Source organism: Mus musculus, chromosome 6, assembly GCF_000001635.26.
Source record: "Mus musculus strain C57BL/6J chromosome 6, GRCm38.p6 C57BL/6J".
NCBI lineage: Eukaryota > Metazoa > Chordata > Mammalia > Rodentia > Muridae > Mus > Mus musculus.
In genome coordinates, this window is record NC_000072.6 from 86,359,538 (window position 1) to 86,384,570 (window position 25,033).

Genomic DNA, 25,033 nt, shown 5'->3' on the forward strand with positions numbered 1-25,033 from the left:
TATGTGACCCACAGTAGTTCCAGCCCACATGGGGTAGGAGCTGTTCGCCTACTGTCTAATCAGAAACCTCTTGCAGTGTGAAGTCACTGACATCCTGATACTGCCTCCAGCCCTTCTGTTGCTATTCCTGTTGAGTTGGGTGTGTTTGTGCCATCTGTACAACGTGGTAAAGTATTCACCATAGATTAAAAGAGTCCTCAACAACTTTGGGTCCCCTTGCAAGAGGCCACTTCTAGTCCCTTAAACCCAGGACTCATCCAACCCACTGAGGGGGTCCCTGCATGTGTCAGACAGGGAAGTGAAGCCTCAAAGAGTTGAGAATAAAAACCTGCTTCAGCCTGGCAGTAGTGGCAGCCCATGCTTTTAATCCCAGCACTTAGGAGGCAGAGGCAAGAGGATCTCTATGAGTTCAAGACCAGCTTGGTCTACAGAGCTACTTCTAAGATAACCAGGTGTACACCTGTCTTGGAAAAAAACAACAACAGCCACAAAAGGAAAGGAAGGAAAGAAGGAAGGAAGGAAGGAAGGAAGGAAGGAAGGAAGGAAGGAAGGAAGGAAGGGAGGGAAAGGAAAAGAAAAAAGAAAGAAGAAAGAAGAAAGAAGAAAACCTGGTTCAGATTGACTTTGTCAACCTGGATCAGACTTTAAGGAGTCTAATGCCAGGCAGTTCATTGTCAGCATAGTTAAAACACAGTACAATCTGGGAAGAGGTTTCCAGGCAGCAATCTTTCTAATCCTGGTGCACCATAAAGCTTACTTAAGGTGTGACAACTTAGAAACTCATTTACAAAGTACATGTGACCATAAGGGTGGGTTCTACAGCTAAAGGCCTAGAATCTAATGTGGTCTCATAAAGGTCAGCAAGGCTAAAAGATACGTGTGACATCTCCCCTAAGGATGGATAACAGTCCAGGGAAAGAAAAGTCTGGGATAATCGTTCTGGGGAACTGGAGTGAGGTCTGCCTCTACAGCAGAAGGCTGGTGAGGTCTGGTTCTGCAGAGAGCCAAAGGGTCACCAGGTTGTTAACAAGATCCAAGCCCAGCCTTCTGGGCAGGAAAATTGGTATTTTATCTCCTCTGTTGAGACAAGGTCCCTGTGTGTTTAACATTGGTGGTTTCCCTAGTGATCTGTGGGAAGCAAGGACCTTTGTGTCCCACAGTACCCTACCACACCTATCCAGTCTTCAGAGAACCCTGTTAAGGTTTGGATCCATGTCCACCAAAGGCCCCTAGTCTGTGGTGCTGCCCGGAGATGGTGGACCTTTAAGAGGTGAAACCCAGTGGGAAGAAGTGAAGTGTCCTTGAAGGACTCCAGCCCCTCCTCTCAGCTTCCCAGCTGCACACTTTGCCATGGTATGCTGCCTCCCACGGGGCCAAAGGTAGCAGGCGATTGGCCTTGAGCCGAAACCACCAAATCCCTGAGCCAAGGAAAGCTTCCCTCCCTTCTGAGTTGATAGGCTCTGTCGCTGACTCTCACAGCCTCAGAAGCAGTCTCCCCTTCGCTCCAACACTTCCACGTTTGGTTCAAGGGGGTCTCAGCATCTTTGATAGGCCACTTGGGGAACAAAGTTGATGGGAATCACAGAGATGGATGAACAGTTCATCGTACGGGTGAAGAAATCAAGTCTCAGACAGAGAAAAGCCTAAGGTCAGCCCAGAAACAAAGGCTTCCGCCAAAGTTTCACGAACAGACCTTGCTGCACTGAGAAGCAGGCAAGAGTACAGCAGACAGACTCAGGTCTTGAGTCTGCAGAGGCTAGAAGAGGTAGTCAGATCGCCTGGAACTGAGATCTAGACAGTTGTGAGCCACATGTGGGTGCTGGGAATGGACCTGGGTCCCCTGAAAGAACAGGATATGCCCTTGGCTGCCGAGTCTTTCTCTAGGCTCCCACTTCCTTTATTAGACTTTATTAGAGGACAAAACAAACCTTCCCTCCCTTCAGTTGATCCTTTAAGATTTATTCATTTTATTTCATGTGTATGAATGTGCTTGCATGTATGTCTGCATCCTGTGTGTATGCAGTACCGGAGAGGGCCAGAAGAGGATGCTGGTCCTCTACAACCTGAGTTTCAGATGTTTGTGCAGGTGCTGGGAATCAAACCTTGGTCGTGTGCAAGGGTAGCCAGTGCTCTCGCCTGCCGAGCCAGCATCTCCCCAGCCCCTCAGTTCACCTCTTTTCAGGTATTTTGTCCCAGGAACAAAACTAGAACGTACATGCTGGTCACAGCCCGCTCCATGCACTGTTATCCAGGCCATCGCTGTGTCTGCTCTGACAGCCACACTAATAAGAGAGTGAGAGAAAGAAACACAACATTTCCAGCAGCAATAATAACTGTTTACCTTGTTTCTTACAGACACCATCTCAAAGCCGCCGCCACACCTAGGAATTAATCATGCCGTCCACACTTTACAGAGGGAGGAAGGGTGGCTGCACCATCACTGTGGAGGCTGCATACTTAGAGGCTGAGAACACAGACAGCAGTTTGATGCTCAGCCTAAGATGGAATCTGCAGACTGTGTTTCCTCGGCTCCAGACTTCATTAATCTCCTGGCCATAATACATAGTGAAAAAGCACAATCCGGGAGCTGGAAAGATGGCTAAGCAGATCAGAACACTGCTTTCGCAGAGGACTGACTTCAGTTCCCATTGCCAACACCAGGAAGCTTACAACCACTTTCAGAGGACCCAGCATCCTCTTCTGGCCTCTGCAGGTGCCACACACAGGAGCACACACACATATACACGTGCACACAAACTTAAAATTAATTTCAAAGATAACTTTTAAAGGGTGGTTGTTTACTCTTGCAGAGGACACTGTTTACTTCCCAGAATCCACACAGTAACTCACAAATGCCCCTGACTCCAGTTGTAAGTGATCCAAACCCTCTTTTGGCATCCAAGGGCTCCTGAAGGCATTTGATCCAGATATCTGCATGCATGCTCTCTCTCTCTCTCCCCCTCTCTCTCTCTCTCTCTCTCTCTCTCTCTCTCTCTCTCTCTCACACACACACACACACACACACACACACACACACACACACACCTGGAATAAACTCTTTCACAAAACAGTTATTTGACCATTATGTACTAATCCAGGGCCTTTGCTCCACCATGATCTTTTCTGCTTCAGCTACTCCAGCACTGGTTGCACTACAGAGACCTCTCACAGAGGCATCAGAAACACTGACTGCTTCCTGCTGCTGTGTGGCTTCCTGCCACTCACACTGAGTCTTGGAGTGCTTTCGGTCTGCCTAAGCCCCTCTATCACAAAGTGCACCATATGATCATTACCCTCTGAAGTCTGGTCACCTTCTTAGGATTGCAAAGTTATATAGGCCCTTTCCCTGGAGTATTCAACCTATCTTAAGGTTCTGTTGACAATTACCCCCTCCCTTCCCTAGCTAGGTCTTGCTCAAGTCTTAATATTTGATTCTAATCTCACTCCTCTTCCATTTTCTATACAGTCACTGGATATATGGTTGGGGTAGAGACCACATAACCCACCCCAAGAAGAAGAGGAGAAAGCTTCCCTTTAAAACCCAGAGAGCACCAGGAGGGTGATATCACATGCCTTCAGTCCCAGCACTCAGGAGGCAGAGGCAGAGGCAGAGGCAGAGGCAGAGGCAGAGGCAGAGGCAGAGGCAGAGGCAGAGGCAGAGGCAGAGGCAGAGGCAGAGGCAGAGGCAGAGGCAGAGGCAGAGGCAGGGAAGGATCTCTGTGAGAGTGAGGCCAGCTTGGTCTACATAGTGAGTTCCAGGACAGCCAGGGCTAGTAAAAAGTGAAACCCTGTCTCAAGCAAATAAATAAATACTAAAATATAAAAAAATTAAAATTAGAGAGGCGCTTTATCATGAGAATAAGATGAAGCTGGAGAGATGGCTTAGTGGTTAAGATCATTATCTACTCTTGCATAGGACCCAGGTTCAATTCTCAGCACTCACATGATAGCTCACAAACACCAGTAATTCAAGTTCCAGAGGGTCTGACGTTCTCTTCTGGCCTCCATGGGCCCCTGCATGCATGTGATGCACACACATATAATCAGGCACACACATACACATAAAATAAAAATAAACATATTTTAGAAGAGAATCAGAGGAGAGAAGAGGACAGCTGTCATGAGAGGAATGGGTGGGGTCAAGGAGTCTCTTCAGAGACATCCCAGGAATGAAGGACATATGAGACTTTTATGTCAATTTTAAGGAACATTTCACACCTGTGATTTGGTTCAACACAGCGTCCATGGCAAAGAGCTCGGAGGAGCCAGGTATAGGTTAGGACCTGTAATCAGGGAATACTCTAAGAGCACGGCACAGATAGCTAGCTTCTTAACTCTTGGTCCTACAGAGAGCTGCAGAGAGGCATGGCCTGTTGTCTTCAAGCCGTTAGATCCAGTCTTTAAAGAGTGACCACTGTCTTACAGGGGCAGGTTCCTCACATGTCAGGAGTCACTTTCCATAAACATCAAAGAACCACTCGTCTTGCCATACTGAAACTAACAAAGTTGTCTTACCAAAGGCTTCCCACCAGATCTCAGTGTGACTAACAGCATTACTGTAGAAGCAGCTGCTGAAACTACCATGATACACATTAGAAATAAAGGAGAAAGTGAGAAGTGTTAAACTGTGCCTTTATTAGAAAGAATTTTCTATGGAATCTGGAATCATGAAGTGAGTCTCAAGAGTCTTGCCACAGTCTGGTGTCTTCGCGGCTGAGGCAGCCATCTTGCCCTGCTAGGATTTAAATATTCCAGAGTCTTCCCCTCCCTTTGCTTTGACTTTGTGCACAGTGAGAGAAAAATGGACACTGAAGGGTCCGCTTCAGACCCCATTCAAAGTACTTGCAAAGCACCTGGTCTGTTGGGTGACCACTGCCATCGCCCTGGCTCCAGCTGCTCCTGGAAGATCCCTGTAAGTCCGGCTTCAAGTAGTGGACACATTTTATCCCCAACCCTGGTATCTGAGAGAGGGAAAGCCCAGCCATGGAGGAACACAGCTTTTCTCAAAGGACAATGGGTTGTGTGGCTTTTCCTACCCTCAAAACAGAGCTAGCCTGCCATCTAGTGGCGAATCACAGCAAGTGCCTAAAATCTCAAGCACTCTTCACACGCTAGTCTTTTTTTTTTCGTTCCAGGCTATTCCACAAAGCTTCAACCTTTTTTTTCTGTTTTGCCCTCTGAAGCTTCCCGTACCTGCCTGTCATTCTTTTCCTTCTCCAGAGTGCCAGGCAAGGGCCTTCTAGTTCAATACAAAAATTCAATGCTAGCTCGCCGAGAGAGATTTCCCGAAACACTCGAACTTTCCCTTATCTCTATGGGACCACTTATAGCCCAAGCTCTTCTAACGCAGCCTTTAGTAGCCCTCTTCCTAACCTAATGATGCTCCCCTCTGCATCGGCCCATGGGAAGAAGGGACCACTTGTGTTTCAGAGATGACTGCATAAGACAGTAGAAATGGGAACACGAGAGCACATGGCTGACAGAACCAATCCATTCAGAAACAGCTCGCCCTTACTCAACGGTCTCGCTATCTACAGCCCCTCCATACCCCCACACTACTCTTGAGACAATCTAGAATACCGTACCCTTTACTCGCAGTAACTAGTAACTCGGCATAAATGTTCACCAGCTGGGGAATTGACAAAGCAAATTGTGGTATGTACATTTAATGAAATTCTGTTCGGCAACAAAAAGAAACCAAGACAAAGATAGCAATAATAAAATCTGATCGAGCTGTACAAGAGCTGCTAATTACATTCGCTTTTTTAAAATTGGGATTGACAGAGGGAGAGAGAGAAAGAGAGGAAGAAAAGAAGTCAGACGACGAAGAGATCTTTGGCCACCAAAAGCCTGGCTCCACGGAAGAACCAGCGGCGCGCCCGCTGTCTCCTGCCTGAAGTTGCTTAACCTAGACGCCAGGGGGCGATGAGGATGCGGGAACGGGAACGCTTACTGAGGACAAGGGCGCAATGGCCAGGGGCCAGGGCGAGGTACTCGGAAGACTGTGCGGTGACTCGGTGGGGGGTCGGGCTCAGCGCAAAGGGGCGGGACTCACTAGCTAGGGGCGGGGCGCAGCCGAGGGCGGGGCGAAGCCGGAGGGTGGGACTCAGTGGCTTGAGAAGCCCGCACGGGCGCAGGGGGCGGGGCGCAGCGGGTGCACACGCGGGCGCCGGCGCGGCTGAGCTCAGGGTCGCCATGGCGGAGGTGCAGCAACTCCGAGTGCAGGAGGCTGTGGACGCCATGGTGAAAAGTGTGGAGAGAGAGAACATCCGGAAGATGCAGGTAGCGGCGCGGTCCGGCGCCCAAACGGGATTGGAAACTCGGGCGGGGGTGGCGCGGTGACGTTCGAGCTCCGGGCCTCGCGTGGGGCGGTTTCCTCCCACCTGGCCTCGGTGACGAGCGTTCGGCCGCCCCTGAGGTGATCTGGCGCGAGGCTCGGAGGGACCGGCCCAGGAGAACCACCAGACCGAAATCCCTTCGGGCCGTCCTGCGCTGATTTAGATGCCACGAACCCTGAACGCCCGTGAGCGTGGGCCCCGTCTCCCTCACCCTACTGGCCTCGCTTAACTTCACCCCTTAATCACCCTCTACTGTTTCGATCGCCTTGTGGGGCGTTGACTAGCCAGGCCGACCTCTGAACTCTGCTACAGAAATACAAAAACTGATTTTCAGAACGTGGTTTCTTCCGGTTCAGTCTTGGGTACATTATCTTATCAGTGAGCTCATAGCAGCACACAGGGTCTCTTTTAACCCAGGTTGACTTCCAACCCCCGATCTTCCTGCCTTCACCTTTGGAGTGCGAGGATTACAGGCATGGGCCACCACCCTGGCTTTGTGCTGTGCGGAATGGAACGCAAGGCTTTCTTAGAACTAGCAAGCGCGCTCCCAAGAACATATATCCCCATCCTACAAATGTTAGGCCTGGTAACCGTCCCAGTCTTACGAAGTCCTGATGATACGGCGGGAAAAATAAAACAAAACAGGTAGAGAAGCATGGCCTCCAAGGCCTTGTCCTTCGAGAGCTGTCCTCAGAGTCTTTCCAGTCTCACCAGGCTCTGTCTTCGCTCCCCAGGGCCTCATGTTCCGGTGCAGCGCCAACTGCTGTGAAGACACCCAAGCATCTATGCAGCAGGTGCACCAATGCATCGAGCGCTGCCATGCGCCTCTGGCTCAAGCCCAGGCTCTGGTCACCAGCGAGCTGGAAAGGTTCCAGGTCAGGAATGCCTCACAGCTCCCAAGTCCTTGAACAGCAGCTCCTTGGCAGGGGATGAGAAACACTCGTTCTGCCTTAGGTCCTGTCAACACTGGTGGGAGCCCTGGTGTCCGTGAGGGTTGATATTCTGGAAGAAGCCCTGGGTGTGCTGTTAAGTTGTGCTATATTTGCCACAGAAACAGTAATATAAAAGAAAGTTACCAAGGGGGTTTCTAACCAAGCACCTTTATGCCTTTTTGATGTACCAAATACAATCTATGTTGTGTTGTATAAAATTCCTTAAAATGTATATTAATTTGGGGCTGTAGAGATGACTCAGCATTTAAGAGTACTAGCTGCTTTTCCAGAGATTCAGTTCCTAGTACCCACCTAAATGGTGGCTCACAGTTATCTGTAATTCCAGTCATAAGTGATCTGAAGCCCTCTTTGGCCCTCTGCGGGCACTGCACAAATGTGGTGCACAGACATTATATTTAGGCAAACACATAAAAAATAAAATCTCAAAAACAAAAGCTATGGAGCTGAAGAAATGGCTCAGCAGTTAAGAGCACGGGTTGTTCTTCAGAGTCAGGTTCAATTCCCAGCACCCACACGGCAGCTCACAGCTGTCTGTAATCTCAGTTCCATAGGACCGGACACCCTCACACAAACATACGTTCAGGGAAAACACCAATGCATATTAAAAAAAAAAAGTAAAGGTATAAACTTACTTTAGTTATTAATTTTTCTCTGATTGTTTCATACAGGTAATGTATTTTAATAATTTTCTATCTCCCCATGCTTTCTTAGATACCTTCCAACAGGTCTTCCTGAGTTATTTTGTTTTGTTTTGTTTGTTTTTCCCCTTTTGGGGGGTGTGTGGTTTTGTTTGTTTGTTTGTTTGTTTGTTTGTTTCTAAACAGGATTTCTCTGTATAGCCCTGGCTGTCCTGGAACTCACTTTGTAGACCAGGCTGGCCTCAAACTCAGAAATCCGCCTGCCTCTGCTTCCCAAGTGCTGGGATCTTTCTTTTCTTTTTTGAGATAGTTTCTGTTTGCACTGGCTGTCCTGGAACACTACATAGACCAGGCTGGCTTTAAACTCAGAGATCTGCCTGCCTCTAGCACCCAAGTGCTGGGGTTAAAAGTGTTCACCACCACCCCTGATAACTGTAGATAACAATGTGGCCAAGAGAAACCAAAATGTTAGCTACCCCTGGCAGTGCTTGCATTTGTTCAGACCTCATTCCTGAATCCCAACTCACTTCCTACTCATCTCTTACCATCTCTACCCTAGACTGATAATTCCATACGAGCAGGGACACTTTTCACTTTGTTCATTTCTGTATTCTACACTAGAAGAAAGCCTGGCACATAGCAGATGCTTGAAAGTATTTGAGTTGTCTTTCTGTAGAAGGACAGGCAGTAAAGAATTAAAATGGGTGCAGGGGAGATGGTTGAGGGGATGCCATGCACACACAAGGCCCAGAGTTGAAATCACCAGAAACCATTGTCTCTTGGGTGTGGCAGCCCACCTGTAAATCTAGCCCTAGAAGACAGAGACAGAATCTCTACAGCTGGCCGGCAAGCAAGTCTAGCTGATTGGTTGAGAGCCCTGCCTCTGTGAATATCTGGGAGAGCAAGGGAGGATGGTTCCTAACATGTACCTCAGGCCTCCACATCCACAAATAAACGTCTAAAAATCCACAGCCCCCACACACATGAAAGATGAAAGAGTGGGAAAGGAATTGAGGTATTTATAAGCCCAACAGTAGTCATTTGATTGCTGCCAGCATCTTGTATAAAGCTCATTTTTTCCATTCCTCTGCTCAGTGCTTAGTCTGAGCCTTCCCAGTGGCACCTTCTGTTTGAACCAAGAGAGTGTTAGACTTAGTACTGGCAGAGACGATCTGTATCGAGCCTGTAGCCCAAGGCCTGGCATGGGACCAATACTCAGACAACAGAAGCCAGCCTCTCAGCCTTCTCTCTCTTCTCATCACAGGACCGCCTGGCCCGCTGCACCATGCATTGCAATGACAAAGCCAAAGACTCAATGGATGCAGGAACTAAGGAGCTTCAGGTGAAGCGACAGCTAGACAGCTGTGTGACCAAGTGTGTGGATGACCACATGCACCTCATCCCAACAATGACCAAGAAGATGAAGGAGTCTCTGTCATCCATAGGGAAATAAAATTGTTTGCCAGTGACCATCGGGACTGCGGGCAGGCTATTTAAAAGGAAGAATGGAAGTTTAATATGTTAAGCAACGTTTACGAATGAGGAAAACTTAGACACAGCAAGTTCCAGGCAAATGCTGCTCACTGCTGGACACTAGTCCCTTTACATTCGGATCTTAGAAGGTGAAGTAGGAAGAAGCTGGTGCTAAGATTTGGATCACAGATAGCTCAGAGGAGAAGTCTAGATCCTAAATATTCATATGCAAGTGTCTGTACTGTAGTAGAGATCAACCTTGTACCAAGAGCTGAGCTTCTTACTACAAACATCCAGGCTGGCAGCTCTCTTCAACCTGCTGGTAAAATCTGAGGATCGGTGCATCTCCTCAGAGAAGCTTGACAAATCCTGTTGACCAGAAGTATCATCACACCACCTTGCATATGCTGGGAAACAAAACCCAGTAGGCTAGGAATTCAGAGGAAAGGATTTCCTTTTCAAATCTATATTTTGCTTAGTTTTGTCTTATATGCAGGGCACACTGGATTTATGATACAGGAGGGAAAGTGGTTTGAGTCACTTCTAAAGGTTCCTAGTATTATGTACCGTCAAGATGGGAATGTCCATTTCTTCAAATTCTGTTACTCTAGAAGCCCCTGAAGAATCCGGACAGTGTCACACAGTGAACATGGGAAACAGCCTTCTTTACTGACTTGTGCAGCAAAGTGACACATCCTTATGAAAAGCAAGGGGGTAGGCTGTCACTCACATGCCAGTCGCTAAGAATAAGCAGTAACTAGGAATTATTGAGAAGTGCAAACCCAGTATTAATCAGCTCTGAATCTACAGAGCCTTATAGCAACAAGAAAGCCAGAAACTGAGCAACTTGGGCCACAGATGGGTAGGACCACTGTAGAACAAGAGAGGCACACACTTTCTTGCCAAATGCCATTTTTGCCTGGGTGGTTTTTATTTTTTATTTTCTTTGCAGTGCAGTGTTGCTGGCCCAACATAGCACCTTATCTTTTGGATAAGTACTATGTTGTATTTATACCAATTAATTACTTGAAACAGTGATACATCTGTCTTTTTGCTGTGTCAAGCCTGCAATATATTTTCCAAGTGGTTTGGTTTTTAAATAAAGTTTCATTGTCTCCACCTTTTTCTTATGGGTAGTGATATATCAGTAAATGGGAAACACCAAGAGGAAGGCAGAGAGCATCATAACTTGAAAGCTGTTAATGTTGAAAAGATAACTTAGGATTAAAGGTACATGGGGGGGGGGGCTGAAAAGATGGCTCAGCAGTTAAGAAAACTCTTCCGAAGGTCCTGAGTTCAAATCCCAGCAACCACATGGTGGCTCACAACCATCCTAATGAGATCTGGCGCCCTCTTCTGGAGTGTCTGAAGACAGCTACAGTGTACTTACATATTATAACTAAATTGTAAAAGGTGCATACTGTAATTTCAGTACTGTAAGGCAAGCTGAGGATTTCCCTCCTGCTTTGAGGTCAGTCTTTGCTAAAGACTATCATTATTCATGTTCGTTTTCTAGTTTCAACTAGCACAGCAAGTGGTGGGGAGAGTGTATAGCTAAGCATTCTTGTGCTATTTTTTTGTTGATGACAAACTAATCATGAGGAGAACCTCAATTGAAGAGCTGCTTCCATCTAACAGGTCTCTGGACATGTCTGTGGGTCATTAATGACTACCATGAGAGAGCCCAGTGCACTGAGGGCAGTGCCACCACCCTGGGAGAGTGCACACCTTTATTCCCAGCCCTCAGGAGGCAGGGGCAAGCTCAATACCTCAGGACTTGTGTGGTACTCCTCAGCTTTTATGTATGGACTGTAGTGTGCTAAGTGGGTTCTGAAGGCAGCGTTAGAATTGCAGAATTGATGAATCAGAAATACCCCAGACACTGGATTCACGTCCTCAAGAGAATCCGCCTAGCCACCTTCCTGCTACTGATGCGGACAAGCTATTCTGTGCTTCAGGAGCCCTCGGCTTCGCCTGGATGTGCTTAGGAAATTAAGGGCAGCGTGGTGCAGATGCCGTTGATTCTAGCACGGGAAGCAACAGTTCAAAGCCAGCGTTGACTACACAGTGAACTCGAAGCCAGCATGAATTACGTCAAAAACAATGAGGAAGGGGCAGGGGAAATGACAAAAATGTAAAGAGAAAAAAAGTGTAGTAAGTGGGAAAAGGAAAGAAAAGAAGTGACACACAGGCTGGAGAGACGCTTCAGCAGTTAAAACCACTGGCTGTTCTCCCAGAGCTCTGGAGTTCAATTCCAGCACCCACATGGTGGCTCACAAGCATCTATAGTAGGATCTGAGGTCCTCCCCTGGCGCGCAGGTGTACATGTAGAGCACTCATACATAAAATATAAATGAAGGGGTCTGTTTTTAAAGTGACCTGCCACTTCAATTTTACACAAAGGAAGCTTAGCCGAACACAGCCTCTCCGTCGTGGCCTGTCACTGGCGACGCAACCGGAAGCGTGGCTCTGGTCCGCAGGTTCAGACATCCCCATCAATATCGCGAGATGAAAGGTAATGTTCTCCGAAGGCGATTGGCTCGCGCGGCGGTGACGTCAGACACCAGCGCCAAGCCTGCCTTGCGCGCGTTTCTGAGCCTGCTCACTCCTTCGCCGTTGTGCCGAGCCCGCAGAGGAGTCGCCATGAGCAAAGCCCACCCTCCCGAGCTGAAGAAGTGAGTAGAGTCGGCCCTATCGAGACTTCTGTCTCGCTCGGGCTGCCGCCGCTGGTCCCGACGGTCGCGGGAGCCGGAAGTGGCGCTAAGGTCCGGTCGGCATGGTTACTGCAGTGCCGGTGCCTCTGTCTTCCCAAAGCTGGGGCTCTCCTAGGCGGGCAGCCAAAGGCAACCTGGTTGGGGACCAGGGCAGCGGTCGAGGTGCATGGTTGTGAGGAACCGGAGACTCGTGGGCTTAAAATGATCGATTGGAGTCGGACGTGATTGGCTGTGATCTATGGGGCCAATATTCAGGAAGCTTAGGCAGGAGAATTACCGCGAGTTCCAGACCAGCCTAGGCTTAAAAAAAAAAAAGACACTGTGTCTCAAAAAGTTTAAGGTGAGGTAGCGTTTTGTGTTTCAATAAATGTGCGCGTTCATTTGCGTTCATCAAGAGAGCTAGGTTTAGTTTTGGGGTTTTTTTTTCCCCTTTTTGGTGCTCAGAGACATGTTTAGTTATATGTTTGTGCACGTGGGTGCAGCTCCTGCGGAGGCCAAAGCGGGCATTGGATCTGCAGAAACAGAACTTGTAGGAGGTTGTGAGCCCTCTGGCGTGGTTAATAATAGCTGGACTCGTGTCCTCTGGACAAGCAATAAGCGCTGGGCCATCTGCAGCCCCAAGAACTAGGTTTCTGATACACTGTCCTTGTATTCAAGTTACATTTAAACGTTGTGTAATATCTTGCTCTGGCAATAAATCCATGGAAGGACATCCATTTTCTACTTGTAAAGAGCTAATTTCTGAAGAATTTTATTCTGTACCCAGTAAAATCAGACAGACCCTTTGGTCTCAGACACTTCTGACTGGCCTGAACCTGTCGCATATGCACATAGTCATTGGGTTGCTCAATACAAGATTAATACTGGGTCTTTTCTGGTGTAGCCAGAAAATAATCTGTCTTGTGTATAGCCTGTTTGCTACTGTAAAGTTCTGTCAAGACCCCAATGCAGGGGAAAGATAACAACATTTGCTGATTTTTGTATTTGAGTGCACATTTTAATCAAAGCCCTCTGTGTGAAACCCCTGCAGTTTTGTTTGAATCTGAATCTGTTAAACCGGGCCTAGAGAGTTGGCTCAGAGGTTGAGAGCACTGACTTCTCTTCCTAGAGGTCCTGAGTTCAATTCCCAGCAACCACATGGTGACTCACAACCATCTGTAATAGGATCTGGTACCCTATTCTGGCTTGCAGGCCTATAGGCAGAACACAACATAATAAAGATGTATTAAGCCATAAGTCTGACATTTTAAAAAGAAGTTATTCTGCACTGTTTGTTTTGATGATGAGCTAATAAATGAGGTCTGGATTTAGCAGGAATTGGCAAAATGGCATTGGTTTTGAACAAAAGCACTGTTCCCTACCTGTAATCTTCAGTGTCCTCTGATTCTTAACAGATATACTTGGGCCTTTCAGAGACTGGAACTAGTGATTGTGTCCATATTTTTATTGGCGTGTTTGGAGCAGAGCCTGTGTGAGCTACTTTGTCACTGAACTTCTCTTCTCTGAGTTGATGCCTTTTTCTCATCCCTACATTTTATCAAATTTGAAATACTTTTAGATCCGCCTCCTTATTTTCTCATAAACACCTCCTTTTACAGCTATTCACTCCTAGTTTAGCATAACTCCATAGTTCTTAATCATTTCTGGTCCCGTGTCTCAGTAGTTTCAAAGTTGAGCTCCTCCCAACTCCTAAAATGTGTTGCCACAGAAAGTCTTAACCACTGATGAATTCTGCTATACTAGTTTATATCACCACAAAGTCAAGTCCAGACTTCCTAACCCAGCTTTGAAGCCCCACCCCATCTGCAGTCCAGCAGCCATATTTTGCATGGTATATGACTAAAAACAATTTTCTGCACATTAGTGTCTCAGTTACTGACCTCTTGCTGTATAGAGGCATCGTGACCAAGACAACTCTTATAATAAAGAAAGCATTTGATGGGGACTTGCGTACAGTTTTAGAGGCCATGATCATCATGGAAGAACAGGCAGGCAGTAGTTGAGAGCGTTACATGCTGAACCGCAGCAGCAGGCAGGGCAGAGAGACACTAGGCTGGCTTTTGAAACCTCAAAGCCCACTCACTCCCAGTGCCACCTCCTCCAACAAGGCCACACCTCCTAATCCTCCCAAACACTTAATCAGCTGCGAACTAAACATGCACATAAGTGACTCCATGGAGGCCATTCTCATTCAACCTCCACACTGAATGTCAGTTCTCCATCTGTATAACATGGTAATAATAGTACCGGAATCGTAAGTGTTAAATATGTTCCTCTGTTGATTTACAAAATAACTCCTAGTAATTTATAAATGTTATTTATAAATCTATTTCCACCTTCAGATTCTTATGGCTTAAATTTATATTTAAATTCTATCATGGTCTATACATTAAAACTCAGTGAAGCAGCCGAGCAGTGGTGGTGCACGCCTTTAGTCCCAGCACTTGGGAGGCAGAGTCAGGTGGATTTCTGAGTTTGAGGCCAGCCTGGTCTACAGAGTGAGTTCCAGGACAGCCAGGGCTATACAGAGAAATCCTGTCTCAAAAAAAAAACCAAAACAAACAAAACAAAACAAAAAACAATTCAATGAAGCTCAGCCTGGTGGCATAGGCATGTAATGTCTGCTACTTGAGAAGCTGAGGCAAAGAACTACAAAACCAGGGTAGCTAAGAAACACTGTCTTAAACTGAAAAATAGAAGAGAATATACTTGAGTGGTAGAGTATTTGCCTAGAATGCTTGAGGCTCTAGATTCAGTCGTCAGTACAATAAGGAAAGAAAGGAAAGGAACTTTGATATTTTCTAGCCTGTTGCTGAAAGACAGCAGATTTAACAGGCTGATGAGATTGCTCCAAGGGTAAAGGCACTTGCCTCCACACTAGTCAACCTCTGGGACCACATGGTTGAAGGAGAGAACCAACTCCTTGAAGTTGTCCTCTGACTTCTGTATTGGCACCATACAAACAAATTTAATTTTTTTAAACATTTATTTTATTTATTATATTCTACCTACATGTATGCCTGCATGACAGAAGAGGATGCCAAATCCCCATTACAGATGGTTGTGAGACACCATATGGTTGCTGGGAATTGAACTCAGGACCTCTGGAAGAGCAGTCAGTGCACTCAACCTCTGAGCTATCTCTCTAATCTCTGTAATAACAGAGATCTCTGTAATAACACACACAAATGTAACCAAATCTTTGTAATTACATTAGTGTAAGTTCCCTAGCCCATGTCAACAGTTCCGGATTTGAGGCTGGGAAGATAACTTGGCAGTTAAGGGACCTGAGTTCAGTTCCCAGCATCTGCACTGGGCAAATCACAACTGCCTATGGCAGCTTTAGGGTATCTGATGACAACTGCCCTGGTACACACACACTCATATCCAAACAGTACAAGATCCTTACTGCTTTAAATGTTATGTGTCTGGGGTACAAATTGTAGGTTTGGTTTGGTTTGGATTTTTACATTGGTTGTGTAAGTGTGTACATATGCCAGGTATGGAAGTCAGGACATCTTAAAGAATTCATTCTCTGCTTCCAGCAGTGAGTTCTGGGAATCAAAATCAGACTTGGCAGCAAATGTTCTTACCCACTGAGTCATCTCACCAGCCCAGATTTTAGCAATTTAAGAAAAGGAAAAAGACTTAACTTTGCCTGGTGGCACACCTTTAATTTTCCACACTGGGGAGTTGAAGGCCAGCCTGGTCTACACAGTGAGTTCCAGGATAGCCAGGGCTACATAGAAAAACCCTATGTCTCAAAAAGACATTTTATTTTGTATGTGAGGGTGTGTGCATTTGAGTGTAGGTGCCCTGGGGTACCCTCAAGCTAAAGTTGCAGGAGGTGGTGAGTCACCTGACATGGATATTAGAAAGAGATCTCAGGCCCTCTGGAGGAACATCGAACCCTCCTAACATCTCATCCCAGCCCAAGCAAATCACTTTAATTTTACTGATTCTGTGCTTGTTTGTGCTTAGAACTTTTTACATAAGTCCTAATTTTTGCTCTTGCTTTTCCAGGTTTATGGACAAGAAGTTATCATGTAAGTTTGCATCCACCTCAGCTAACTACTTGGTTTCTTTTTGTTGTCTTGGCAATATGTAATCTTTGGAAATGTGTTATAGAAATTTAATATATAAGACATCTAATTCTTCTCCACTAATCAGATTTGTCAGAGTTCTAATTAGACTTTTTTTCTTTGCCTTCTAATTGCATTATCTTTAATTACATTATCTGTGCCTCCCTGGCCTTGAATTAGCAGTGTCCTACGTTATAATATTTAAAACTTTATCAGCCCCTTTCCTTTAAATATGTTACCAGGGAGTTGGACAAGCAGCACTTGATGTTTCTTGTGGATGTGTAGGTTTAACTAGAAACCTCCTGACCCATGCAATTGAAGTATACTGAAATTTTAGGATTTCTCTTCTCTACCATTCAACAGCTCTAAACTCTTGTAACTGGTTCATTTGTGTAAAGATACTACTTTACGTATAAATTTACTTACAAATACATTTATGTATAAATGTTGAGGCGGTTTTACTTGGGGGGGGGGGGACAGTCATTGAGACCAGATCTCGTTATGTGACCCTGTCTGGTCTCACAGTCCTCTTGAAGCAGCCCTCCTCTGTTGTTGCCAAGTGCTGGGATTACAGCCATGAGACTCACAGGTAATGTCTCCAGGGTCTTAAAGGCTAAGATATAGGCAAAGAAGAACTGGAATATTAGGATAGAATTAGCCCATGGTTAGGCAGATAGTAGGAGTGGTGGTCACACATCCCACCTGATCTATGATGGATGGTTGAACTTGGTTTACTGAGACTTCTTCTTTCTCTTACAGTGAAGTTAAACGGTGGCAGGCATGTCCAAGGAATACTGCGGGGCTTTGATCCCTTTATGAACCTTGTGATTGACGAGTGTGTGGAGATGGCAACCAGTGGGCAACAGAACAACATTGGCATGGTGGTGAGTAAGGGCAGCATCTCCAGGGTCTTCTCCTCCCTCCTTCACATTCCTCATATCAAAGTCTCAGATTAAAACCAAGTTAGTTACCGAGGAAAGGTAAATGAAAGGGAAGACTGGGCATTTGCACCTCCCCCTTCCTTTTACCTGTGGACACACCCAGCTGTGGTACTATTCCAGGTACCTACAGACAAGCTCTCACCTGCAGGACCCTCTCAGCACAGGTCTTGGAACAGCTAGCTGAAGGGATTTATTTTTGAGCTTTGCCCTGTAAGAGATGGGCACGCATATGCAGACTTTGACTACAGTACAAATTCTCTAGCATGCTTTTGATGCCCCAGGATATCTTGTTAAGGGTTTCAAGAGCTGGAGAAGCCGCGTGGTGGTGGTGGCGCACGCCTGTAATCCCAGCACTTGGGGGGCAGAGGCAGGCAGATTTCTGAGTTCGAGGCCAGCCTGGTCTACAAAGTGAGTTCCAGGACAGCCAGGACTACACAGAGAAACCCTGTCTCATAAAACAAAAAAAAAAAAAAAAAAAGCTGGAGAAAATGGCTCGGCTGTTTTAGTTTGTAATTATTTTCTGTGGATGGGTGTTTTGCCAGCACATATGTCTGTACCATGTATGTGCCTAGTGCCTGTGGAGTCCAGAAGACGGTGTTGGAGTCTCTGGAACTGGAGGTGTAGATAGAGCCCATGTTGTTAATCACTGGCCCATCTCTCCAGGCCCTGGCTCGGTGATTGAGAGTACTTGTTGCTCTTGCAGAGGTCTGGAGTTTGGTTCTTAGCATCCACACTACAGCTCACAACCATCCCAAAGCCCAGTTCCAGGGGATCCAGTGCCCTCCTCTGATCTCCTTGGGCACCAGCCACACATATGCTGCATGTAGATGCATGCAGGCAAATTTTCCATGTATATAAAATAAATACATCAGAAAAAAATGTACAGGTTTGGGGGCTAGGAGTGTAGCCTGCTGTTCCCCTGCTTGCCTAGTACACAGGCCACTACTTTGCATAGGCTTTCCTGGCATAGGCATATATCATAATGACAGCCGTTCATGACAGAAAATAAGGTAAACCAGAAGGAAAGGCAAAGCTTTGTCAGGGCCCTCCTGTCAGGCTTTGCAAGTGCTAATACAGTCTTACGCAGCTGAGCTTTCATAGCAGACTTTCTTTCCTGCATTCATTAAGCAATGGCTCTGGCCACAAAAGGAAGGTTTTGTTATTCCGCAATAAGAACTGGATTTTAAATTGCTGTTTGTCTTGCAAGACACGTATGTCTTACATACTGTAATCTTCATAAAGTGATGAGCACAGATGTATTGACAGGATTAATGTGAAGACTTTGTTGTGGTAGTGAGAGGTCATATCTCTCTTCCCCTTCATCCCTGAGCTGAGTGCCCAACACCTTGGACTTTATGGTTTGTCAAGGTTGTGTGTAGAAGGGTAAAAGTAGGCCCTTATTATTTTACTCATGTATGTCTGTGTGTTTTCTCAAGACAAGGGTCTCTCTGTAGCCCCAGCTGTCCTGAAAGACACTGTAGACTAGGCTGGCCTGGAACTCACAGAGATATCTCTACCTGCCTCATCATTTCAAATCAAAAGTTTATGGTATTACTTATTTCAGAGTTAAGTGTGTTGATGTATATCTGTAATGCCACCTCTCGGAATTGGAGGAGGAGGAGGAGGGCGGCTATTCTCTGTAACAGAGATTTATAATCCTTGTGTGAAGAAATAGCTGGCAGATGTCCCCAACCAGTAACCCTGGTTCCCAAAAGCTAGGTCACAGAGACTTGGCATCTTATAAAGTTAGTCGTTACTTTGCAGTCTTGGAACCAATCTCTTCTAATTAGCCTGGGAGGCTTCCTTTGTCTTTTTCCTTAAAATGGGATTTCCCTGTGCACTCCTGACTGGCCTGGAACTCCCCGAGATCCTTCTGCCTTTGAGTTACTGGAATTAAGGGCATGTGCCACCATGCCACACTCATGTCTTGATTTAAAAACTAAGTTGGTCCTTGTGGCTTGTTGTGGTCCTTGAGAAAAGCCTCACTGGTGTGTCATGTTGGGAAATTATGAGTTGTCTTTTAAATGAATTATTATCAACTGACTTCTTTCTCTAGGTCATCCGAGGAAACAGCATCATCATGTTAGAAGCCTTGGAAAGAGTCTGACCTGTGCTCAGCAAGCAGTGTCCACATCCCTCCCCAAAGGCCTGTTTGATTGTGATGTAGAATTAGGTCATGTACATTTTCATATGGAACTTTTTACTAAATAAACTTTTGTGATACTCAGAAGTGCGTTTCTGCTGTTGTGGATGTAGGGGTTAATAGGTACTCTTTCTCACCACCCTTTCCAAGGAGTTTATGCATTCAAGTAGAAGCATCTTGCCCGGTGTGAAGGAAGACAAGAATTCTATAACATTGAGGAGATGAGCTACAGATGTGTGGTTTGTACACATTAGTTTTAGTGCCTTTGACCTCCTGTGACTTCAAACTTGAGTTAGGCTCCTAATGTGGAATTCTTGGGAAGGGGTGTTTAAGTTTTAGAATATTTATTTGTATGACATGAGCTGTCTTGGGATGGAATCTGCCTCTTGCTTTTCTATTTCTGTGAAGAGACACCATGACCAAGTCAATTTATAGAAGAATTTAGAAAAAGACAAGTTTATTGGGGGCTTATCATTTAGAGGCTAGATCCAGGACCATCATGACAAGAAGCATGGCAGCAGGCAGGCAGACATGGTGCTAGAACAGTTGGTGAAAACTTACGTCTGTAGGCAGAGATCTAACTGGGCTTTTGAAATCTCAAAATAAGAGTGCTGACTGCTTTTCCGAAGGTTCATGAGTTCATATCCCAGCAACCACATGATGGCTCACAACCACCCGTAGTGAGATCTGATGCCCTCTTCTGGGGTGTCTGAAGACAGCTACAGTGAGCGAGCAGGGCCAGAGCAAAAGCAAAAAGTGTCTGGAGATGGCTACAGTGTACTTACATATAATAAATCTTAAAAAAAAAAAAAAACTCAAAGCCCATGTCCAGTGACATACCTCCTCCAACAAGGCCATACCTCCCAGCCCCTCCCAAACAGTTCTACCAACTGGGAATCAAGTATTCAAATACACAATGGCCTCAGTGCCACCACAGATCCAAACCTAAACAAGTATATTTCCTATTTGTAACTTTATATTTGTTTCCTTGTGATAATGCTGTTTGATTAATTCTTGTGGGCATGTATGTGTGTCTGATGTACGGAGGTCAGAAGACAGCTTGGCGGCGGTCAGCTTTCTATTCCACCGCAGGGATTCTAGGGATTGACCTGAGATCCTTGGGCTTGGCACCAAGCGTCTTTACCAGTGAGCCAGTCTGGCTAACCAGTGCAGTGTGTAGCATGCTTGCGTTTTGACTGCCAAGTTACATGAGTTACAGGTCTGGAAGTATTTCAGATTAGAACGCTCTATTGCAAGTGTACTTTTAACAGGACTTGGGTGTAGCCCAATGGTGGTGTGCTTAAGAAGCTGAAGGCCCTCAAACCCTTAACTGACCCACCACATACCTAGTAAAATAGCCCCAACCTTAGAACAAAAACAGTAACGTGGGGCGGCTTGTATCTGACTTAGTCATGAAATGGGGAGTAATTGGGGAGGGGTTGTTTTTAATCTTGTTGGGGTTTGGGTTTTGAGACAGGGTCTTGCTATGTAGCTCTGACTATCCTGGAACTTTCTGTGTAAACCAGTCTAGACTCAAACTTAAGAGATAACTTGCCGGGCTGGTGAGATGGCTCAGTGGGTAAGAGCACCCGACTGCTCTCCCGAAGGTCAGGAGTTCAAATCCCAGCAACCACATGGTGGCTCACAACCATCCGTAACGAGATCTGACGCCCTCTTCTGGAGTGTCTGAAGACAGCTACAGTGTACTTACATATAATAAATAAATAAATCTTAAAAAAATTTTAAAAAAAATAAAAAAAAAAAAAAAAAGAGATAACTTGCCTCTGCCTCCTAAATGCTGGGATTGTGTGGTGGGAATTGTATAGAGTAGAAACAGACTTCAGAGAACAGCCTTCCCACGGATGGCAGGCAGTTCCTCGTGAGAACAGTGGTGAGGGTTTTGTCCTTCAGTGTCCACCCAGCTCAGGACTGACCACAGACTGGAGACTGCATTCTAGCCCTCAGCCATTCTAGGGATGAAGCTATGGGAAGCAATGACAGTTGTACCACACATCTGTTGGGCAGTCCGGCCCATTATTCAGACAACTCTGAGAGTCACTTAGTCTTTTAATACATAAGGCAGCCATCCTGAGTAGCCAAACTTACATGTCTAAAGTCAGCCCCAGGTCCCTTCTATGACTGACCTGCTCTTGGCTCCCTCGCCTTAACTGTAAATATGGTAGGGTTCTACTTTGAAGAAGAAAAGAGGTAGTTTCCACCAGATGTTTGTTTGTTTGTTTGTTTGTTTTGTTTTGTTTTTCCAAGATAGGGTTTCTCTGTGTAGCCCTGGCAGTCCTAGAACTCACTTTGTAGAACAGGCTGGCCTCGAACTCAGAAATCCACCTGCCTCTGCCTCCTAAGTGCTGGGATTAAAGGCATGTGCCAGCTCCACCAGGTATTTGGCTCCCAAGTTCCTCTCCCTTCCATGCAACAACCGCCAACCCCAGGGTCAGCCATCGCGACACCCAATTACCTGGTAGAATAAAAACTCTTAAGGCTTATAATTATAGTTAACCAATCAGATTTATGTATCAATAAAAATCACAATTTACAAGATGCCAATACAATAATTTCTCTTTTCCCTGACCAATCACAGGCCTCCTGCTGTCCTAATGTAATTCGACAGGGAAAATCCTGCAACAATAAGGTCCAAAGCCAGGCATGTTGAATTATGCCTTTTAGTCCCAGCACTCGGGAGGCAAAGGTAGAACTCTGAGTTCAAAGGCTAGCCTGGTCTACATAGTTCCAAAATAGTCAAGGCTCCATTGAAAAACCATGTCTCAAAATAAAATAAAATAAAATAAAATAAAAAGGCCTAAGGAACTAGAGAGATGGTTCAGTGCTTAAGAAGGTTTGCTGTTCTTCCAGAGGATCTAAGTTCAGCTACCAATACCCACACTGGCCTGTTATTCCCTCTTTTGACCTCTGTGGACATCCCCACAAATGCATGCATGTATACTGAAGTAAAAGAAGGTTAAAAGACTGTTAGCAGGGGCTGGAGAGATGGCTCATTGGTTAAGAGCGTTGACTGCTCTTCCAGAGGTCCTGAGTTCAATTCCTAGCAACCACATGGTGGCTCACAACCATTTGTAATGGGATTCAATGCCCTCTTCTGGTGTGTCTGAAGAGAATGACAGTGTACTCATATACATTAAATCAATCCATCAATCAATAAACTATGAGAGTTACTTAAAGCACTGTTTGTGCTTCTCATTCTCGGGCATGGTTTCACTTGCTACCTGGGACAGAATAACACTGGGTCATTGCCTGGGTTGGTTGCTATTCCCTGTTGTCAACTTGACTCTACCTAGAATGAACTACAGTCCAGAAGTGGAGGGCCCACCTGTGACCCAGATCTTGAGGCTGGAAGACACAGACTTTTGATCCAGATCTTAGGGCATAGTGGCCATGAAAAGCCTAGGCCCAAGCAAGGTGGTACATGTCTTTAATCCCAGGAGACAAAGGCAAGCAGATCTCTGAGTTCAAGACCTGCCAGGGACAGAGCAAGTTCCAAGTATAGAAAAGTTTAGGTCCAACAGTGGTGGTACACACCTTTAATCTGGGTCATACTTTCTGCTGGAGCTCAATATAAGACAATGGAAGGAGGAAGGCTTCCTTCTTCATCTGTTTGCACTTACTTGCCAGCACATCTGTTGGAACCTAATTCTTCAGAGTTCCACCTTATACAGAAAATCCACTGAAACACTCAGCCTCCTGAGACTGGGCAACCCCTAGATTCTTGGACTTCCCATTCACAGCTGCCCATTGTTGGGTTAGTTGGGACTGCAGACTGTAAGTCATTCCAATAATTTATTTCCTTTACTATATAGAGACATTCCATAAGTTCTGGGACTCTAGAGAACCCTGACTAATACATTGTCCTTAACAATCTGACCACATAAGCTTCACTGTCAACTATGATATATCCCTTTCAAAATAAAAGGCTGACTGCCAAGTTCACTTCTGTAACATCTTGGTTGCTTATTCACCTAGTTAGTGGTTTTAGAGTATAAAATGAAAATACAAGCTGGATCTGGGACAGAGGCCTTTTAGGAGTTACCCTGGCTTTCTTTGGACCACTGATGAATCTGTTCTTCCACTCTCATTGGTATTGGAGTGGTTGTTCCAAAAACACTGAGAAAACCAGCAACTCAGAAATGGACCAATCATTGGCTATGCCATTTCCAGGTATGTATCCAACGGACACATAAAATATACTCACACATCCATGTTATTATAGTGCTATCCATAGTAGCTAGGTCATGGAATTGGCCAGGTGTCCATCAATGGGTGTGTGGACCATGAAAAACTGGAACATATACACAGAGGCATTTGATGCACCTATAAAGAATGAGGGCTGGTGGTGTGGCTCAGATGGTAGAGCACCTGCCCAGGATATATGAAGCTCTGATCTCCACAGGAAGAAGTTCCTGCAATCAGCAGAGCAAGGGCAGCTTGGGTAAGCCCAGAGAAGTCACCCAAACTCACGGCAAGGTCTTCACCATGATGCAGACAGAGCACTGGGGTTCACAGTAAAACACATCAGATGCAGACCACATTGGTGTCTGAGGTCCGTGTTACCACTAAAGGCCATTTGTATGCCCCGTAGTGTGTGCTGCCACCGAAGGCTATGATGGCGTCTGAGGTGGGGGACGAGGCACGGGCGTACTGCAGCAGAGGACCGTGGGGGAGGGGGTGCGGGCGAGCTGCAGCAGAGGGAGGTGGGGGAGGGGGTGCGGGCGCGCTGCAGTAGAGGGCGGTGGTGGTGGGAGGTTGATGTTTGTGGACTGTTCTTCCAGAGACCATGCTGTGACACATGATGATGCTGGAGGCCATGTTATTGACAGAAACCACGTGGAAGTCCTTGATCTGTGCTCCCACTGACTGTAAAGGGCAAGGAAGCTACTTTTGCTGTTGTATCGATGACTGTAGACTCACAGTTGAGAATAAAGGACATAGAAAGCTTCTGTGACAATCTCTACCCTGACCCTGCCCCCTAAAAAGTAACAGCCAAGACAGGAAACCATCAAAGAGATTTCTTAAAAATTGTGATAAAGATGCTGAAGTGTAACTCTGCACAATTGATGAATTGATGGCTTCTGGTGGGGCGTGTGGGTGAGGAAGGACTCAGTTTTAAGGGGCTGGCCACTGGGAGTGTGACCATGGCCTTTAACTTATGTTTTGGTTGTTGGTGGGGGTGGGGTGGGGGTGGTACTGCTTCTCCTCCTTCTCCTCCTCCTTCTTTTCTTCTTCCTCCTCTTCTTCTTCCTCCTTCTCCTCCTTCATTTTTGAAGGGAGGTCACAGGGTTGGGGTGGGCAGACCTGAGAGGACAGGGAAGTGAGTGTGATGGGTACATGATGTGAAATTCCCAAATAATCAATAAAAATATTATGTTGGAAAAAAATGCATCAGATGCTTGCTGAGAGGCCGTTTCTGTTTTCTTTTGCTTGTTTTTGAGACAGGGTTTTACTAGAACTCAAAGGGATTCATCTGTCTCTGCTTCTGGGTGCTGAGGTGATTGATTGATTGATTGATTGATTGATTGATTGATTTTTCAAGACAGGGTTTCTGGATAGCCCTGGCTGTCCTGGAACTCACTCTGTAGACCAGGCTGGCCTCGAACTCAGAAATCCACCTGCCTCTGCCTCTGCCTCCCAAGTGCTGGGATTAACATGCCTGCCAGTCACTGACACAGAGAAGTGACTTGGCTCAAGGACATGCTGACCACATACCCTATTTTGTTTTGTATG

General features: G+C 46.0%; 2 protein-coding genes and 1 long non-coding RNA gene across 4 annotated transcripts; all 3 read left to right on the top strand.

Moving 5' to 3' along the window:
- The first annotated feature begins 5,933 nt into the window (after positions 1-5,933).
- Fam136a (family with sequence similarity 136, member A) lies at positions 5,934-10,521 on the top strand. Of its 2 annotated transcripts, none has more exons than NM_001368363.1 (3): positions 5,934-5,990; positions 7,073-7,213; positions 9,194-10,521. In NM_001368363.1, the coding sequence occupies exons 1-3, from the start codon at positions 5,970-5,972 to the stop codon at positions 9,380-9,382; spliced, it is 351 nt and encodes a 116-aa protein (NP_001355292.1). In that variant the 5' UTR covers positions 5,934-5,969; the 3' UTR covers positions 9,383-10,521. The 2 variants fall into 2 exon arrangements, with proteins under 2 accessions (NP_001355292.1, NP_079867.1); NM_025591.3 differs by lacking the exon at positions 5,934-5,990 and adding an exon at positions 6,109-6,282.
- Positions 10,522-12,002: 1,481 nt separating this feature from the next.
- Snrpg (small nuclear ribonucleoprotein polypeptide G) lies at positions 12,003-19,365 on the top strand. Its single transcript, NM_026506.2, has 4 exons — positions 12,003-12,077; positions 16,140-16,162; positions 16,958-17,082; positions 19,196-19,365. The coding sequence occupies exons 1-4, from the start codon at positions 12,046-12,048 to the stop codon at positions 19,244-19,246; spliced, it is 231 nt and encodes a 76-aa protein (NP_080782.1). The 5' UTR covers positions 12,003-12,045; the 3' UTR covers positions 19,247-19,365.
- Positions 19,366-23,106: 3,741 nt separating this feature from the next.
- On the top strand, positions 23,107-24,479 carry Gm52865. Its single transcript, XR_003956323.1, has 3 exons — positions 23,107-23,470; positions 23,703-23,852; positions 24,082-24,479. It is a non-coding gene; the product is annotated as a predicted gene, 52865 (long non-coding RNA).
- The last annotated feature ends 554 nt before the right edge of the window (positions 24,480-25,033 follow it).

Coding starts and splice junctions, on each gene's coding strand:
- Fam136a (NM_025591.3), top strand. CDS start 6,196: ATGGCGGAGGTGCAGCAACTCCGAGTGCAGGAGGCTGTGGACGCCATG. Junction 6,283..7,072: donor AGAACATCCGGAAGATGCAG/GTAGCGGCGCGG, acceptor TTCGCTCCCCAG/GGCCTCATGTTCCGGTGCAG. Junction 7,214..9,193: donor GCGAGCTGGAAAGGTTCCAG/GTCAGGAATGCC, acceptor TTCTCATCACAG/GACCGCCTGGCCCGCTGCAC.
- Snrpg (NM_026506.2), top strand. CDS start 12,046: ATGAGCAAAGCCCACCCTCCCGAGCTGAAGAA. Junction 12,078..16,139: donor CACCCTCCCGAGCTGAAGAA/GTGAGTAGAGTC, acceptor TTGCTTTTCCAG/GTTTATGGACAAGAAGTTAT. Junction 17,083..19,195: donor AGAACAACATTGGCATGGTG/GTGAGTAAGGGC, acceptor TTCTTTCTCTAG/GTCATCCGAGGAAACAGCAT.